We start from the raw sequence: 16,920 nt of genomic DNA, 5'->3' as shown, positions 1-16,920 counted from the left end.
ATTATTTTGACATTACACTAGGCTAGGCTTATTACAACAAGTATTATGGAAATATCTGACTACACACACTGTTAAAGGCTTTACCAAAAAAGTGTGTGTACAATAAGCTTTACATTTGTATTTGTTTACATTTGTATTTGTTTATTTGATTACATTGTGTAAGTTGAGATTTACACTAAATGATTTATTTAGCTGCTACTGTATAAACAAAATGCTGATGTTAAATGTTTGCAGAAAAAATGCTATGGCACTGGCGTTCATATGGCAGCACATTTAAAAAAAATGTGCTATATATTACTTTTGAATTCATTATTGAGTTTTGCGTATAATAATGTGATTAATCATGATTAATCAGGGAAATCATGTGATTAATCGCGATTAAAATGTTTAATCGTTGCCCAGCCCTAATTTATATAAACTGCTCACAAAAAGTAAGGAAACTTGACTTTGGCCCATTATATCTCCCTTTTAGTAATACCAACCAGTAAAGTGTTTCACATCATTTTTATCGTTGATTTGTCACCTTTACAATGAGGTATAGCTTGTAAGCATAAGGAAATCATGGAATGAGCAACACAAGCAAACGTGTAAGTAGTGCCAACGAAAAATGTGCCAAAATGGCCTGTTATGCTATTGGAATTCACCTTTGTTACTTCAAGCATTGACGATTGCACTCTCCCACAGAAATGAGGAAAACAAAACATGTTAGGCATACATTTGTTCATTTTATACTCAGTGTCAGGGTCCTCAGTAGCGTGTAGAGGATCCATATGCAGCCACAACAGCTTGGCACCTTCTTCTCATGCTGGTCACCAACCTGGCTACATTCTGCTGTGGGATGGCATTCCATTCCTCGATAAGGATCTGTTGTAAGTCAGCCAACCTGGTTTTGTTGGTGACTCTGGCACGTACAGCATGCCCAAGCGGATCCCACAAGTGTTCACGGCAGGCCATTAGATCCTCTCCACTCCCAAATTCTGGAGGTAGATCCCAGCTCTATGGGGGCGAGCGTTGTCATCCTGGAGGATGGCAATTGGTCCCATATTCTGGAGATATGGAATTGCCACTGGCTCCAGAATCTCATCCCGGTATCTAACTGCATGATGATTGCCTTCAATGATAGCAAGGTCTGTCTTTCGAGTTAGGGAGATGTCACCCCACAGCAGAATGTAGCCAGGTTGGTGACCTGCATGAGAAGAAGGTGCCAAGCTGTTGTGGCTGCATATGGATCCTCTACACGCTACTGAGGACCCTGACACTGAGTATAAAATGAACAAATGTATGCCTAACATGTTTTGTTTTCCTCATTTCTGTGGGAGAGTGCAATCGTCAATGCTTGAAGTAACAAAGGTGAATTCCAATAGCATAAAAGGCCATTTTGGCACATTTTTCGTTGGCACTACTTACACGTTTGCTTGTGTTGCTCATCCCATGATTGCCCTATGCTTACAAGCTATACCTCATTGTAAAGATGACAAATCAACGATAAAAATGATATGAAACACTCTACTGGCTGGTATTACTAAAGGGGAGATATAATGGGCCAAAGTCAAGTTTCCTTACTTTTTGTGAGCGGTTTAGATATTTTTTTGCACAGTCAAATGTGATTGTCATACAGGCACACACACACACACAAATGCACACACATGCACACAAACCACTCACACAAACAGTCATTCACGTGTTACTGTCTCATCCACATCCATCCATGTGCACATAGTATTTGTCCACACAACCTAATTTAACAGATAATTAGAGTACCATTTGATTGTTATGGAAACTAATATGAAGTATTTCTTCTTCTCTCCACAGCCTGAATAGCTGCAGTATTAGAGATGAAGGCTTCAGAGCTCTTGCATCAGCACTGAGATCAAACCCCTCACACATGAGAGAGCTGTGGCTGAGTGGGAATAAAGCAGAAGACTCAGGCGTGAAGCATCTTTCTTCTCTTCTGGAGGATCCCAACTGTAAACTTGAGGAACTACAGTGAGTATCACAAGACCAAATACTGAATTGCTCTCATTATTAGGGCCCGAGCACCGAGGTGCGGCCACTGAAGTGGCTGCACCATAGGTGCAAGGCCCTATTGTTTCTGCTCAGATTATTCTTATTATAGTGTTTTCCTCTTACCGGAATGTTTTGCCCTTTTTGACCAACTTGGCTTGCTCTAAAACTCTTGAAATTTGGCAGCTACCTGTGGAATTGATACCTCTACTGAGAGACAGACCTCTGGCCTAGGGTGTGGCTCAGGGACTCTATAGCGCCACCTATTGCGTTGTGTGTTGTGGTTGACACATACTCTGGCCTAAGGTGTGGCTTTGGGACTCTATAGCGCCACCTAGCAGCACGTTGTCTTTTGTAGTTGACGCAAACATTCACGAAAATTAACCAAATTTGGTTGACTTGTGTGTTATTGCTATGACTAGTCAGAGACAGGGCTTTGGCCTAGGGTGTGGCGTAGGGATCCTATAGCGCCACCTAGTGCGTTGTCTGTTGTGGTTGACACATACATTCACGAAAAAGAACCAAATTTTGTGGGCTTGTGTATTATTGCTATCGGTAGTCAGAGACAGAGCTCTGGCCTAGGGTGTGGCTTAAGGAGTCTATAGCGCCACCTAGCGCATTGTCTGTTGTGGTTGACACAAACATTCACGAAAATTAACCAAATTTGGAGGGCTTGTGTGTTGTTGCTTTTGCTAGTCAGAGACAGAGCTTTGGCCTAGGGTGTGGCTTAAGGACTCTATAGCGCCATCTCGCGCATTGTCTGTTGTGGTTGACACGTACATTCACGAAAATGAACCAAATTTGGTGGGCATGTGTTTTGTTATAGCTATTCAGAGACAGAGCTCTGGCCGAGGGTGTGGCTTAGGGACTCTATAGCGCCACCTAGTGTGCTACCTGTTGTGATTGACATATACATTCATGAAAATGAATCAAATTTGGTGAGCTTGTTTGTTATTACTGCCGCTAGTCAGAAACAGAGCTCTGGCCTAGGGTGTGGCTTAGGGATTCTATAGCGCCACCTAGCATATTGTCTGTTGTGGTTGATGCACGCCCGCCATCACCGCTTGCGGCTATATTTTGTTTTACTCCTTCTCTCACACAAAAACACACATTTTTGCTCAGTCACATGAAATCTCTGCCTAATATAGAGTGGATTTCACAACATCAACCACTGAGTTGCTGTCAGTAAATTTGATAGTGATTTTTGAAAAAGTTGTTTCCAGTGCTCATACCACACTTGGGTCCATATGAATCTGACCGGGTCATTCCCCACATCCCCTGGTGTTCTGTGTCCTAAAGGGCGCTCTGCCCCTCAGACCCCCTTCAACAGAATCAACGCCCCCGTGGGGTTTCACAGTGCTGCTAACAGCCCCTGCTGGTGCCCCTTTGAGCCTCTAGACATGATTGAGCTCAAACACTCTCCCTCAAAACTGCACTATTCACTGGCCTTGACATCCTGACCCCTTCTACAGTGGGTACGGGTTGAGAATGCACCTTCTCCCGCGGGACTCCCGAAGAGATCCCGCAGGCCGTCAAGCCGATTTTTTTCGAGGCTAAGGCAATGTACCCAAACAACCACCAGGTGGCAGAAAGTTTCATCCCGCATTTCAACTGCATTTAATGATGAAGACCGCATATCCGTCAATAGTCGACTCCTTAATCTCATTTAATCATTACAATGACGGTGATGACTGGCGAAATTATTCAAACGACGTTTCAATGAACCATTGTTGAAATGAATGAAAATGGTTATAGAAAATCGCCTACAGCCTAACGCCGACACAGCTGATTCTTTGATTGATTCTAAGCTGTTTTGATGTAGGGGATGGGTAAACTGGCGCGCTACAAACATGTTACCAATCAAATGTAATATTAGTAGGACTAGCCTACTTAGACACTTTAGTCATAGGCAACGTTGCCATGTTAATTTGGGCTAGAAGTGCTTGCTTGTGGTGGCGCTCCTGTCCGCTGCTTCTCCCGAATTGTGTGGCAAATTTGTCAACAATCAGCTTAAATGTCAAATCATATTTATTTCTCTTTGTCGCCATGGTATTGGGGGAAACGCGGAGAAACGAGATGGTCATTCCTCGTATTTTTTCTTCGCGTTTCGTTATAAGAAATATATAAGTAATAGTTAAAGTCTTCTTTCGTATTGAACAGATACGGGACGCTCTTTGTTCCATATTTTAAGGAACTACTCAATGCACACACACTACAATGAAAAACACACAAAGAAAACACTAAACATATAGCCTACAACCTAATGACAATTTAATGCAGCGTTTCTCAAACTATGGGCCGCGAAACGTGGAGACTGCTGCTGGTCCGCGAGACATGGAGGTTTAGGTCCGGTGCTTCATCTGATAATTTGCTGCACAATTGACCAAGCAACCGCGGACCGACAGAAAAAGAAAGCAAACGTTGCTGCTATCGGGAGGAAATACTTGCTAATTTGATGTGTTTAAACATAGAGCCATACAATTAGGTGTGTCTGTTATTATGATAATTTTCGAGCATAACTGTTTGTCCATAGCTCAGTGACAGGTGTTAATAGCCTTGCCATAAGCACTGCTGTGGAATGCAGGTGCTTCTTTTATTATGCGGTTAGAGCATAAGCGCTCACTCATATAGACTATAACTCAGGGACAGGTGCAAAACCACCAACTGGGATGGATCGAAGGGCAAGCAAGCACTGCCACACAACGTGAAGGCCTTTGTGTTGTCAACACTAAACAGAAAGTTTCCTACGATGGGGAGAGGTGGCCGCAAGGACTGCATCGATAAGATCAACGAATGCCTTCGCAAGCCCCGAAACCCCGGCGATACATTTTCTTTCCTTTAATTCAATAAAAAATTGTTTATCTGAAGAACTTTTCCGAGGTTGTCTTGTCTACCAAATCCTAAACTTAAATAGCGTAAACATTTTATCTTATGAAAAAACTCTTAGGGGGAACAGTTAGGCAGCCCTTCCTCCATATCGTAGTAGGCCTATAGGCAATTTATTAGAGGGGTCAAAACAACTCATAAAGTAGGCTAGCCTGCTACTTTTTCCAGACTAAATGTGTCACTTTAGTGATTGGCTCTTTCAAATGCAAATTAGGTAGAGATGCACCGATTGCAATTTTTTTGCCGATTCCGATTTCCGATTTTTCATCGAGTTTGACCGGCCGATACCGATTTTAGCCGATTCCGATTTAATTTCTTCTAACCACTTTACAGCACAAACAAAGAGTTATTTTCTAGCCTCTATTTTCTTTAATAGGCCTACAACATGTTAGAAATGTAACTGAAGTTAGTGCTACATAGGCTGAGATGTTGGAAAATGACAACAAAAAAAAACTAATTTTGAGAAGCCTTGAAATTAACACAGCAAATGACATACATTCTCAGTCCACACTCTTCTTTGAACTTTCGCGATTGCTTGCGGATACTAAGGAAGTGTCCATATTTGGATGGCATAACGTCATGCAGGAGATCGAAACACAGCTTTCCAACGACACCACGCATGATATGTTTTGTATCACGGTCGCGGTAGGCTAGTTTATGACACGTTAGAATGCTAACTTTTGGCGAATTTAGAAGAAATATACAGGCGTGATCAGACAAAAGGTAATGAAATAAACCTCTAAATGTGTAAATCGGACTTAGTTGTTGTAGTAGTGTGAAAGAATACATGATAAGTTGGCAAACCGAAGCAAAACTATGTTTATTCCTGCCGTGTCTCGCCTTAAGTTGAGCAAAGGCTATGTCGCTGCTTATTGATAGCGCTTGTGGTTCAGCTGTGGGCACGCAATTAGCGGCAAGGACGGGCTTTGATGAGCGCTGTAACCTGAAGTGACAGCTTAGTATAGTAAATTCCACGCAATATGGCAAAGCACAGCGTTCGCTGCATAGAAAAACTCAGTATTAGCGCTTTATCCAGCCCTGACTGTTGGCCTAGCTTCATCAAACTTTGCAAACTCAGCTGTGTGAGTGTGATGTTGTTACAATACGTGCGAGTGCATTTGACCGGCATAAAATCGGCATGTCTCAGACTGACCGGCCGGTCGCCGGTCGTGGCCGATCACGTGAAAATCGGCCGATTCCAATCGGCGGCCGGTCGATCGGTGCATCTCTAAAATTAGGTGGATGGGCTTTTGAATGGGCCTGCTGCAGGTGAGAGGACAAATCCTAAGAATTTATTGTTTTTACAAAGTGCCATTATCATTGCCATATTCCCTTAAAACATAGGCTATATATTTGAAAACGAGTTGATTAAAGGTTTCTAATGGTGTTTCTATAATATGATAAAAGCAGAGATTGGGATGTGTTTTTCAAATCCCCCGGGGGGTATTTAGACTCCAGGGCCCTGTAACTCGAAGCACACGTTAGCTGCTCTTAGACCTTACGCATATCTTAAGCCTATCGTAAAAAGATACGCATGTAACTCAAATGATTCGCAAGTCTATGTGTAACGTAACTTAAGACAAAAGTTACGACTGCTTCATACCACACGTAACGCTGTCTTAAGTGTCTGAACAACCTAGGATAACCAAGGCTACTGTCGCTTGCATTCATGCTTGCCCTCTTGCATTCTCTTCGCCTCCGTTATTTTGGCAATTGAGCATTCGTTTCCTGCCATTTATAGTCGCGTCTTGTGTGCTCCTCACCCAGCTGTTTACGGTTTCTGTTTTCACGTCCCAAATCTTCTTTCTAGAATGTATCTTTGTGTTCGTCAGCTTGAGAATACATATATATTTGTTAAATCCCTCTACCTAAGTGACAGTTATTTCATTAGGTAGCTGTAAGAGCTTCCATTCCTCAGCTGTAAGAGCAGCTTGGACGAACAGCATTTTCAAGTTGTCAGGGGGGAAACGGACGCTGATTCCCTTGTTACTACAACATTTACAGTGGTTGCTCTTTCGAGTTACAGTTTAAGTTGCGTGCATCTCACGTGTGACTTGCGACAAGTTTCAGTTACACCCGGATCGTTATGATTTACGAGTTCGTAAGTCATGCGTAACGTAAAGTTAAGTTTGATTTTTCGAGTTACAGGGCCCAGGGTGTTAAGCACTCATTCACAACTGTCCCATCGCTAAATGCTCTCTTGTGTTGCGTGATCACACAAGTATACCTGTCGTATTGTGCTTTTAATTTGATAGGCCTAATTATTATCTCCCAAGGAGGTTGTTTTCATCGGGGCTCAGTGTGAAAGGAACAGGTCAACCCCGCGATTAGGGGTGTGTGACTGATGACTTGTTTGGCAAGGCTATCATTAGGCTTACTATGCATGGCTGTAGGCAGCTATGAGGCCACTGAGATCTGGACCATCGGTTTTGAGAGCTGGAAATACATGTGTTTGCTAAATATCGGTATATTGTTGTGCACGTTGCGTTCGCGACTCGGGGAAGTGAAAGCAGTTCTGTATAGACATTGCAAGTTTTCATGGTGATCATCAGCGCAGCTGAAGCTGATTGTGAAAGCTGATTGTAAATACATAAGTGTAGAGCGAACGTTTCAACTATGTTTGCCATGGTAGACAAAAACACTCAAATAAAACAATAGCCTAAAAAATAACTGTAGTGCGTAATGGACACGGCTCTATATCCTAAATAATGTTCGAGGTTCGCCATTTGGTAATATGACCTATCCTTACTGACAATAATTTTTTGGGCACGAATGAATGGGTTTGCCCTTAGTTTAAATGGAGGCCGGGGAGAGCGCGCGGCAGCTATTGTTATGTATGGAGCTGGCTTAACAAAGTTTTGTGCGTTATATAACGCACAAAACTTTGTTAAGCCAGCTCTATATATATATAGAGAGAGAGAGAGAGAGAGAGAGAGAGAGAGAGAGAGAGAGATTCATGCATGCTGCATTACCGTGACCCTATACCTTGTGGATGTTTTTTTTTCTCATTGGAATACAGCAGGACAGGATGCCTTTTATCTATCAAACGCAAAAGCTGAGATTGTTGGAAGGACTAGGCTACTCAACAAACTTGTTTTTCGTTTCTGGGAGATCTCGTTATCGTTTTGGATTGTCGGATTTTATACTTATTGTATATATAGGATGAACATGGAACATGAAAAGTCCATGGATTTGCTATATTAAATCCAGTAGCCTAATAATTAGGCTATGTGCCACGTCCGATTTCGCAAGTGGTGTAGTAGGCTACATTTAAAAATCGACAGCCGTCTGTGAGATCCATTTCATGAAGAGCAATTGTCTTGTGCGATCATTCCCCCTCCCCCACACTCGTCTAACTAGTTCACTACATTATAGCCTACCTATATGCGGCACTGAGGACGACTGCCTCCCCCTCTTCTCTCTCGACAGACACTTGAGCCAGACACTATGTCAATGTAAAAATGTGTGTGAGTGTGCGCTGAACCACAAATTCACATATTAACTTTTCTTTTCAGCAGACATCGCAAACATAAAAAAAATCGCAAAACAGAAAATCTTTCATTTTTTAATAAAACGACGCCTTTTCTCTTGATGGGTTCCGGAGAAGTTCTTCGAGTGAGTTTTGAACCCCGGTCGCTGGCGTACAATATATATGCTTCAACCATTTGCGGCATAGCTCGATTGTAATCACTGTCTTGCTTTATTCGCGCCATGGACTTGAAACGCCGATCAAAAGTTCTGACATGTTAAACTGACGTTAGCTATTAATTCACCACATGATAAAATGCTGTCATATAGCTTGACGCCCAGCAGCCTATGGTAGTCTATGCCTATCTCTGAATCAACATGAACATGCATACGATACATACGTTGCTAGAAACTTATTTTGCGGAGCTAGGCCAGCTAGTCGATGGTTACAATGAATCACCCTCACTGCCCTATCGCATATCTGACCATCCATTGTTACAATGTTACAAAATGCGCGATCTTCTCCATGCATGTAGCCTACGGTTATAAGTAAAGTGACACCAAGCATAGCCATATATTTAAAGGGATATTCCGCCATTTGTGGAAATACGCTCATTTTCCACCTTCCCTCGAGCAAAACAATCGATATTTACCTTGCTCCCGTTCATCCAGCCATTCTGTGAGTCTGGCGATACAACTTTTAGCTTTAGCCTAGCATAGATCATTGAATCGGATTAGACCATTAGCTTCTCGCCTGCTAGCTTCATGTTTAAAAGTGACTAAGATTTCTGGTAATTTTCCCATTTAAAACGTGTCTCCTCTCAAGTTAGAAAGTGCAATAAGACCAACTGAAAATGAAACCTGGCGTTTTTCTAGGCTGATTTGACATGGAACTACACTCTCATCTGGCGTAATAATCAAGGCAACTTGCAGCTACTGGCACTACTACTGCTTGTTGTCTATGGGGACTATTTTCAAATGCTGCGTACGATATCACTGCGCCTATGGTACGTTTGCAAGTTGCCTTGATTATTACGCCAGATGAGAGTGTAGTTCCATGTCAAATCAGCCTAGAAAAACGCCAGGTTTCATTTTCAGTTGGTCTTATTGCACTTTCTAACTTGAGAGGAGACACGTTTTAAATGGGAAAATTACCAGAAATCGTAGTCACTTTTAAACATGAAGCTAGCAGGCAAGAAGCTAATGGTCTAATCCGATTCAGTGATCTATGCTAGGCTGAAGCTAAAAGTTGTATCGCCAGACTCACAGAATAGCTGGATGAACGGGAACAAGGTAAATATCGATTGTTTTGCTCGAGGGGAGGTGGAAAATGAGCGTATTTCCAAAAATGGCGGAATATCCCTTTAAGAGATTTCTGTTAAATACATTTTATTTTCAGTCGTCAAAAGTGGTGGGGACAAAATCTGTGATAACAAGTGCTGGGTAGGCTACATGTAGGCTACCCAGCGTCGCCGGTTAAAATGAACATGCCTCCGTTTTAAAATAGCCTATAGCCTATACACATTTCTAAGTATTCTTAGCATGTAAATGTAGCCAAAATGTCCATCTTGTCCATCTCTTTCGTCTTCGCCTTGACATTGACAATAATAGCCTATTCACGGAATTCGGTTTTGTAACCTGAATTCATGAATGAATCTAAGGTTGCCTTTCGAGTATTTCAGGTTGAATTGAGGGCTATTTCCTTCTGATAGGCCTATAGGCGATTTTCTAAAACCATTTTCATTCATTTCAACAATGGTTTATTGAAACGTCGTTTGATTAATTTCACCAGTCATCACTTTCATTTTAATGATTAAATGAGATGGATATGCGGAGCATTTCTCTCCCTCTCCATTGACCAAAACGTTGCTCTGGCATCTCTGCTGGACTGACTGAGTTATAGGCTACGTCGAGTGAGAGAGCTGTGAGGTAGGCTGTAAAACCTTCGAAAACTCTGCAACTGCAATCTAACATGCCGAGCATCATGTCTCTTTTCTCCGCTTGTCACCAGCGCGGCGTCCTCGGGTTTTTCCATGAGCCGAACCTTCATATTATTAGGACGGTCTATGTTGCCCCTTGCGGTTGCAGTTTTAATTACAAAGTCCCGATGCTTCGGGATTCCCGATGTGCGGGAAAGAAAGGAGCATTCTCAACCCGTACCATCTGTAAGTTGCTGACCTCAACCCTTTGGAGTAGCTGCCTCTTAGCCAGAGGAGCTCTGACTACAAACTCCTTGGTGAGAGCACTGTGTGCCTACACTGAACGAGCGCACCTATCAAAGCAAAGACTCTCCCACTGGCTAATGGAGGTGATATCTCTAGTGTACAGCACCTCTCCCACTGGCTAGAGGAGGTGATATCTAGTGTACAGCACCTCTCCCACTGGCTAGTGGAGGTGATATCTAGTGTACAGCACCTCTCCCACTGGCTAGAGGAGGTGATATCTAGTGTACAGCACCTCTCCCACTGGCTAGAGGAGGTGATATCTAGTGTACAGCACCTCTCCCACTGGCTAGTGGAGGTGATATAGTGTACAGCACCTCTCCCACTGGCTAGTGGAGGTGATATCTAGTGTACAGCACCTCTCCCACTGGCTAGTGGAGGTGATATCTAGTGTACAGCTCCTCTCCCACTGGCTAGTGGAGGTGATATATCTAGTGTACAGCACCTCTCCCACTGGCTAGTGGAGGTGATATCTATACAGCACCTCTCCCACTGGCTAGTATATACTGTATTATACACACAATTTTAAACACATATTATTTGCAGATTTTTTTTCAAATTGTACAGTAAGATTTGATGGTCAAAAGGACATCAAGAATAAGCATTTTTTTCAATTTGTCTTTATAGCCTGATGAGCTGCAGTATTGGAGAGGAAGGCTTCAGACTTCTTGCATCAGCACTGAGATCAAACCCCTCACACATGAGAGAGCTGTGGTTGAGTTGGAATAAAGCAGGAGACTCAGGAGTGAAGCATCTTTCTTCTCTTCTGGAGGATCCCAACTGTAAACTGGAAAAGCTAGAGTGAGTATCACAATATCAAATGCTGAGTTGCTATCAGAGAATTTGACATTGACAGTTAATTATTGTGCTCTTTTCACACAAGTGTTGAATTATTCACATGTGATGGTGTAATGTTCATTTGGAGAAATACACCTTATTTTAAACTTCATGTTTAAATTCACTGCAATATTTGATTTCCATAGTACATACATAGGCTAACTGAGTAATTTTGTAAACATACAGGAAACACCTTAATCTATACTGAACTGGGGCGAAAGTTGAAGTATTGATGAGTGATGTCCTAGATTAAAATATTAATTTGGAAACACTTCTTTATTGAAACACTGTGAATGTGAATACTGTAAGCCTGTGGCAGTGCTCTCTCAGCTGTGCTCCATCAAAATGAGTCCCCAGCTACTGAGCTGCTGCTCTTGAACTGTGTGTGTGTGTGTGTGTGTGTATGTGTGTGTGTGTGTGTGTGTGTGTGTGTGTGTGTGTGTGTGTGTGTGTGTGTGTGTGTGTGTGTGCCGCAGTCAGATGCAAGCACTGTCAGTGTTTGTAGCTATGTAGCTTGTATGCAAAGTGTATGTACTGTAATTTGTGCTACTGTATGTAGTGGGTTTATACTCTAGTTTAGACCTTGTGCATTCAGCGCCCTTGATGAATCTGGTAAAGTCAGCTCTTTGTCCATAATCCTAGTCAAATACGTCTTCTCTTTTTCATCACACCCATGCACATATTGTATGATATTATTTAATATTTTATTAATTTTGAAGGTTATTATTAATGTAGGTACAAACACCTTTAGACACTCCTCTTACTTTACTTTATTTCTTCACAGAGAAAGAGAGAGAGAGGGAGAGACTAATAATTGTAAATTCGACAGAAGTTTTAGTTGTTTGTAAACATTAATTTTAACCATTTTATAGTTACAAATATAATAGCCTCACTCATAAACACAGACACATCAGTTCCTCCTGTTGAATCTTAAGCTTACACATTTCACGGTCATACACACAGTTTCTCCTGCTACATCACACTCACACATTTCACACTCATAAACACACTTTTACATGTCCATAATAACAGCTTTGCTCTTTGGTCTCTGTGTGTCCTTCAGCTGATCTGATGAAGTGTTTTCTTCTTCCTCCTACAGCCTTAGGGCATGTAGTATAACAGATGAAGGTTTCAGAGCTTTAGCATCAGCACTGAGATCAAATCCATCAGCCCTCAAAGAGCTCCATCTGGAGAAGAATCAGCCTGGACCCTCAGCACAGCAGCTGCTCTCTGAACTTCAGGAAGATCCAAACAGTAAACATTTAAAAATACATGGACCTTAAATGAATCAGTCCGGTAACAATGTCTCGTTGAGAATCTTCACTCTGAAGGCTGTATTGTGCTGTATCTGAGTATTACTCTGTATGCTCATGTGAAATGTCTTTGTGTTACTTTTATTCTCATCTACAGTCAATTCCTACACACACACACACACACACACACACACACACACACAAACACACACACAGACACATTGAAACTGATGCTGATGGGAACACTTTGGGATGGGAACACTTTAGCTCTGAAAGATCCCTTTACAAATGTATTGCTTTGGTTTTGCTTATTGCTTCATTTGTGATCCTTGAATGTACAATGCACGACTCTTCTCTTTATCAGATGTTCTTCATTGTGATTCTTTTAGATGTCAAGTATTGTGATTTTGATACATATACGCCAATCTGTATGTCAATACGCCAATGTATACTGGGGGATTCTTGTAATAAACGTTGAAGCTTTTGATAACGTAAAACTGAGTGTTGCTGTGTGTTATTGCTTCTCAGGCCTGCCTCTGTATCTTTACCTCTCCAGGGAAATAGCCTGAGCGTATAACAGGAATGCAAGAGCGTCTGTTTGCATTGTATACAGGTACTGTAGCCTGTTTTAACTGCCTGTTTTTACTCTGGAAGATGTTTCTATTTCTGTTCTCCTGTTCTGTTATCCTCTAATCATGTCTCCCTCTTCCTTGTGTACTGGATGCTTCACATTAATATTTGAAGTGGTATTGTTTTAAAGTGACCTTTATAAATAAAACAGATTGTAAATGGTATTGTTTTAAATGAAACACTGTGTAAGTGGTAGTGTCCCCTCATTTCCAAGCAAGCCCATCTCAGTCTGGGGCTCTCACATCAAACCCTCCACAGCAGTTCACAATCTCGGTATCATTCTAGAACCCTCATTCAGCTTTGAGCTCCACATCCACTCACTCACTAAAAACACACTCTTCCACCTGCATGACTCCACCCATTACCCCACCTGGAATATGCAGAAGCAGCAGGTACTCATCACTTCCTGTATTTGCCAATGCAATTCCTTATTCACTGGCATTAGTAAAAAAAAAAAGTTAAATTGCATGTGAGAGAAATCAACAAAAGTGGTTTCCTAGGTGAATGGTAACTTATGTGTGTGAGTCTTAATGCCCATGTGCGGCTCTAAGGAGCAAAGTTGTGCACCTCTCCGCTCAGCTACAAGTCGTTGTAAAAGCGATTTTAGCTTCCACCTTTTTTATTACCTGCCTGCTGACGTGCTCCTCCTCATACTGACCTGCTTACCTGCAGCAGAGACCCACACGTCCTGACCTGGCCACACCTGCTGTTGCTATGGTGCTCTCTGCTCTCTGTACTCTCTACTGCCCCCTGCTCTCTGTACTGCCCCCTGCTCTCTGTACTGCTCTCTACTGCCCCCTGCTCTCTCTACTGCCCCCTGCTGTCTGTATTGCCCCCTGCTCTCTGTACTGCCCCTTGCTCTCTGTACTGCCCCTGCTCTCTGTACTGCCCCCTGCTCTCTACTGCCCCCTGCTCTCTGTACTGCCCCTGCTCTCTGTACTGCCCCCTGCTCTCTGTACTGCCCCTGCTCTCTGTACTGCCCCCTGCTCTCTCTACTGCCCCCTGCTCTCTGTACTGCCCCCTGCTCTCTACTGCCCCTGCTCTCTGTACTCTGTACTGCCCCCTGCTCTCTACTGCCCCCTGCTCTCTGTACTGCCCCCTGCTCTCTACTGCCCCTGCTCTCTGTACTCTGTACTGCCCCCTGCTCTCTCTACTGCCCCCTGCTCTCTGTACTGCCCCCTGCTCTCTCTACTGCCCCCTGCTCTCTGTACTGCCCCCTGCTCTCTCTACTGCCCCCTGCTTTCTCTACTGCCCCCTGCTCTCTGTACTGCCCCCTGCTCTCTCTACTGCCCCCTGCTCTCTCTACTGCCCCCTGCTCTCTGTACTGCCCCCTGCTCTCTGTACTGCTCTCTGCTATCTGTACTGCCCCCTGCTCTCTGTACTGCCCCCTGCTCTCTCTACTGCCCCCTGCTCTCTGTACTGCCCCCTGCTCTCTGTACTGCCCCCTGCTTTCTGTACTCTGTACTGCACCCTGCTCTCTGCCTGTGTCTGATCATGTGGCTCAGGGTTCCTGTTGTACTTGGGCCTCTTCAGGTCTCACCTGTCTCAGGTGTACCCCAGCTTCATCAGCACCCTCACCTGTGCGCTCTCCCGCTGGCCTTACCTGTGTCTCAGGTGTACTCCAGCTTCATCAGCACCCTCACCTGTGCACACTCCCTCTGGCCTTACCTGTGTCTCAGGTGTACTCCAGCTTCATAACCACCCTCACCTGTGCACACTCCCGCTGGCCTTACCTGTGTCTCAGGTGTACTCTTCATCAGCACCCTCACCTGTGCACACTCCCTCTGGCCTTACCTGTGGCCAGCTGCCTGCTGACGTGCTCCTCCTCACCAACCTACCTGACTCACACGTCCTGGCCCGACTGCACCTGCAGTTGCTATGGTGACAGCCTACGACCTGTGCGCCCCGTGTCTCACGCTGGTGTGCTTAGGGAGCTGGCTGATCCCCTCCTCGTGCTCTCAGCCCAACGCCGTGGTCCCAGAGGTGGTGTGGGTGACGCTGTTCTCAGTGATGAGCTTGCAGCTGCAGCTGCTGCTGATGGACCCTCTGCTGTGTGTGCTGGTGTTCAGGGAGCCCCCCGGCTTGCTGCCCAGTTTACATCAACATGACACACCCTGAGGGACAGTGAAGGACTTGCAGACACAACCATTTTCACACACACACACACACACACACAATCTTTGTTTGTACATTTTACCTCCTTCTAACAACTCACATTCTTGTTATCAATAAGAAAAACAGTAGAGAGAAGCATCAGTCTAGCCTGACGAGCCAGACCCACATCAAGATGTAGGGTCTGGACACTCACCGTAGACAGGGCTCAATCGGAGGGGTGGGATAAACAGTTGTCTTTCAAATTCCCTCCCCACAATAGGATAACGCTAAACGAATCATCATCTTGTTTTCAAGTAGCAGGATGCGTAACCTTCCCTCTCTACGCAATAGGATAACGCTAAACGAATCATCTTCTTGTTTTCAAATAACAGGATGCGTTACCGTCGCAACTTCTGGTCGCATGTCAGTCACCATTATGTTAAGCCCACCCACCGACTCTCTACACGCTGTGATTGGCCCGCTGGTGCTGGGGGTTCTCAGCTCCCTGACTCAATGGATCGTGCCTAGACTGCCCCGCCAGCCAAATTACATTTGCTGCCGCTAGGGGCGTCCAGATTTCTTGGCTAGCATCAGTCCTGTATATGGTCTGATTTGGAATATGTATGTTTTGATTCCTTTTCTTGCATTGTCTTGTCCAGTCCAGTCATGAGTAAATCACTTTTGAATGTGAATTTGCAATGACAGAAGAGAGGAAACATTCCCATTTAAAAGTTGTCTATCTTACTCTGCCAGACTATACGCTCGATGGTGTTTTGGGCCCTCAACGTCATCTTCCAGGCAACGCTGCCATTGTCATCTTACAGGCACCTAATCCTAAACCTAACCCTGACTCTAACCCTAACCTTAACCCATGCCTAACCGCCTTCCAGGCAGGACTGCCTTGAAGACACCGTTGGGGGCCCACAAGCTCTGCCTTTTCTACATGCCCTAGTTTGTGCTGGGATTAGTTACAAAGAGAATTTGTTTTGTCTGGTTACCTGGCTGCATGTGTTTGTAGAAAGCCAAAGGGCCAAATTATGACTCCCATGTGGGGGTGATGACTCTGTGTCACCTGTGCAGTTAACATAGCCTATGCCAGGCGTTCTCCATTTTTCGTTCCAACGAGGACCCCTTTTGGGGAAGAAAAAGACCCCCTCATAACCGTAACAATTGAGCATGCCATTACATTATCTGAAGTTGTGGCCAGGTCCACTACCCAGTGTTTTCTGGCAGGTGTGTCAATTTTGGATCTCTTGACGACATGGACTCACTCACACATTTCTACACATTCCTCAGCTAGCGAATAAGCCAACCTAAGCATCAGCAGGAATGGTTCTTCATGACCCTAGTGAAGTTTATCAAGTTAAACGCTAATGTGCAAGGCTGTACATTAGCATCTCCTTCCCCAGCATTAGCATCCCCAACCCCATATATTGCACATACAGCAGCACTTTATTCTGTGCTTTTTATCAGGTTAACTTTTGGGGTCATCTATGGGTAAATTATATATATTATATATGGTTAAA

The 16,920-nt window shown here is 43.9% G+C and overlaps 1 protein-coding gene across 1 annotated transcript in view; it reads left to right on the top strand.

Moving 5' to 3' along the window:
• Positions 1 to 13,167, top strand: part of LOC134087373 (ribonuclease inhibitor-like) — a 43,489-nt gene extending 30,322 nt beyond the window's left edge. Inside the window, exons 5-7 of the mRNA XM_062540823.1 lie at positions 1,813 to 1,986; positions 11,208 to 11,381; positions 12,517 to 13,167. Coding sequence (XP_062396807.1) covers positions 1,813 to 1,986; positions 11,208 to 11,381; positions 12,517 to 12,700 — 532 coding nt within the window. The 3' untranslated portion in view covers positions 12,701 to 13,167. The remainder of the gene's footprint in view (positions 1 to 1,812; positions 1,987 to 11,207; positions 11,382 to 12,516) is intronic.
• The last annotated feature ends 3,753 nt before the right edge of the window (positions 13,168 to 16,920 follow it).

This window comes from Sardina pilchardus, chromosome 7 (assembly GCF_963854185.1).
Source record: "Sardina pilchardus chromosome 7, fSarPil1.1, whole genome shotgun sequence".
In the NCBI taxonomy this organism is placed as follows: domain Eukaryota; kingdom Metazoa; phylum Chordata; class Actinopteri; order Clupeiformes; family Clupeidae; genus Sardina; species Sardina pilchardus.
Note: the sequence above shows the minus strand (reverse complement) of the source record. Positions and strands in the feature narration are given on the sequence as shown.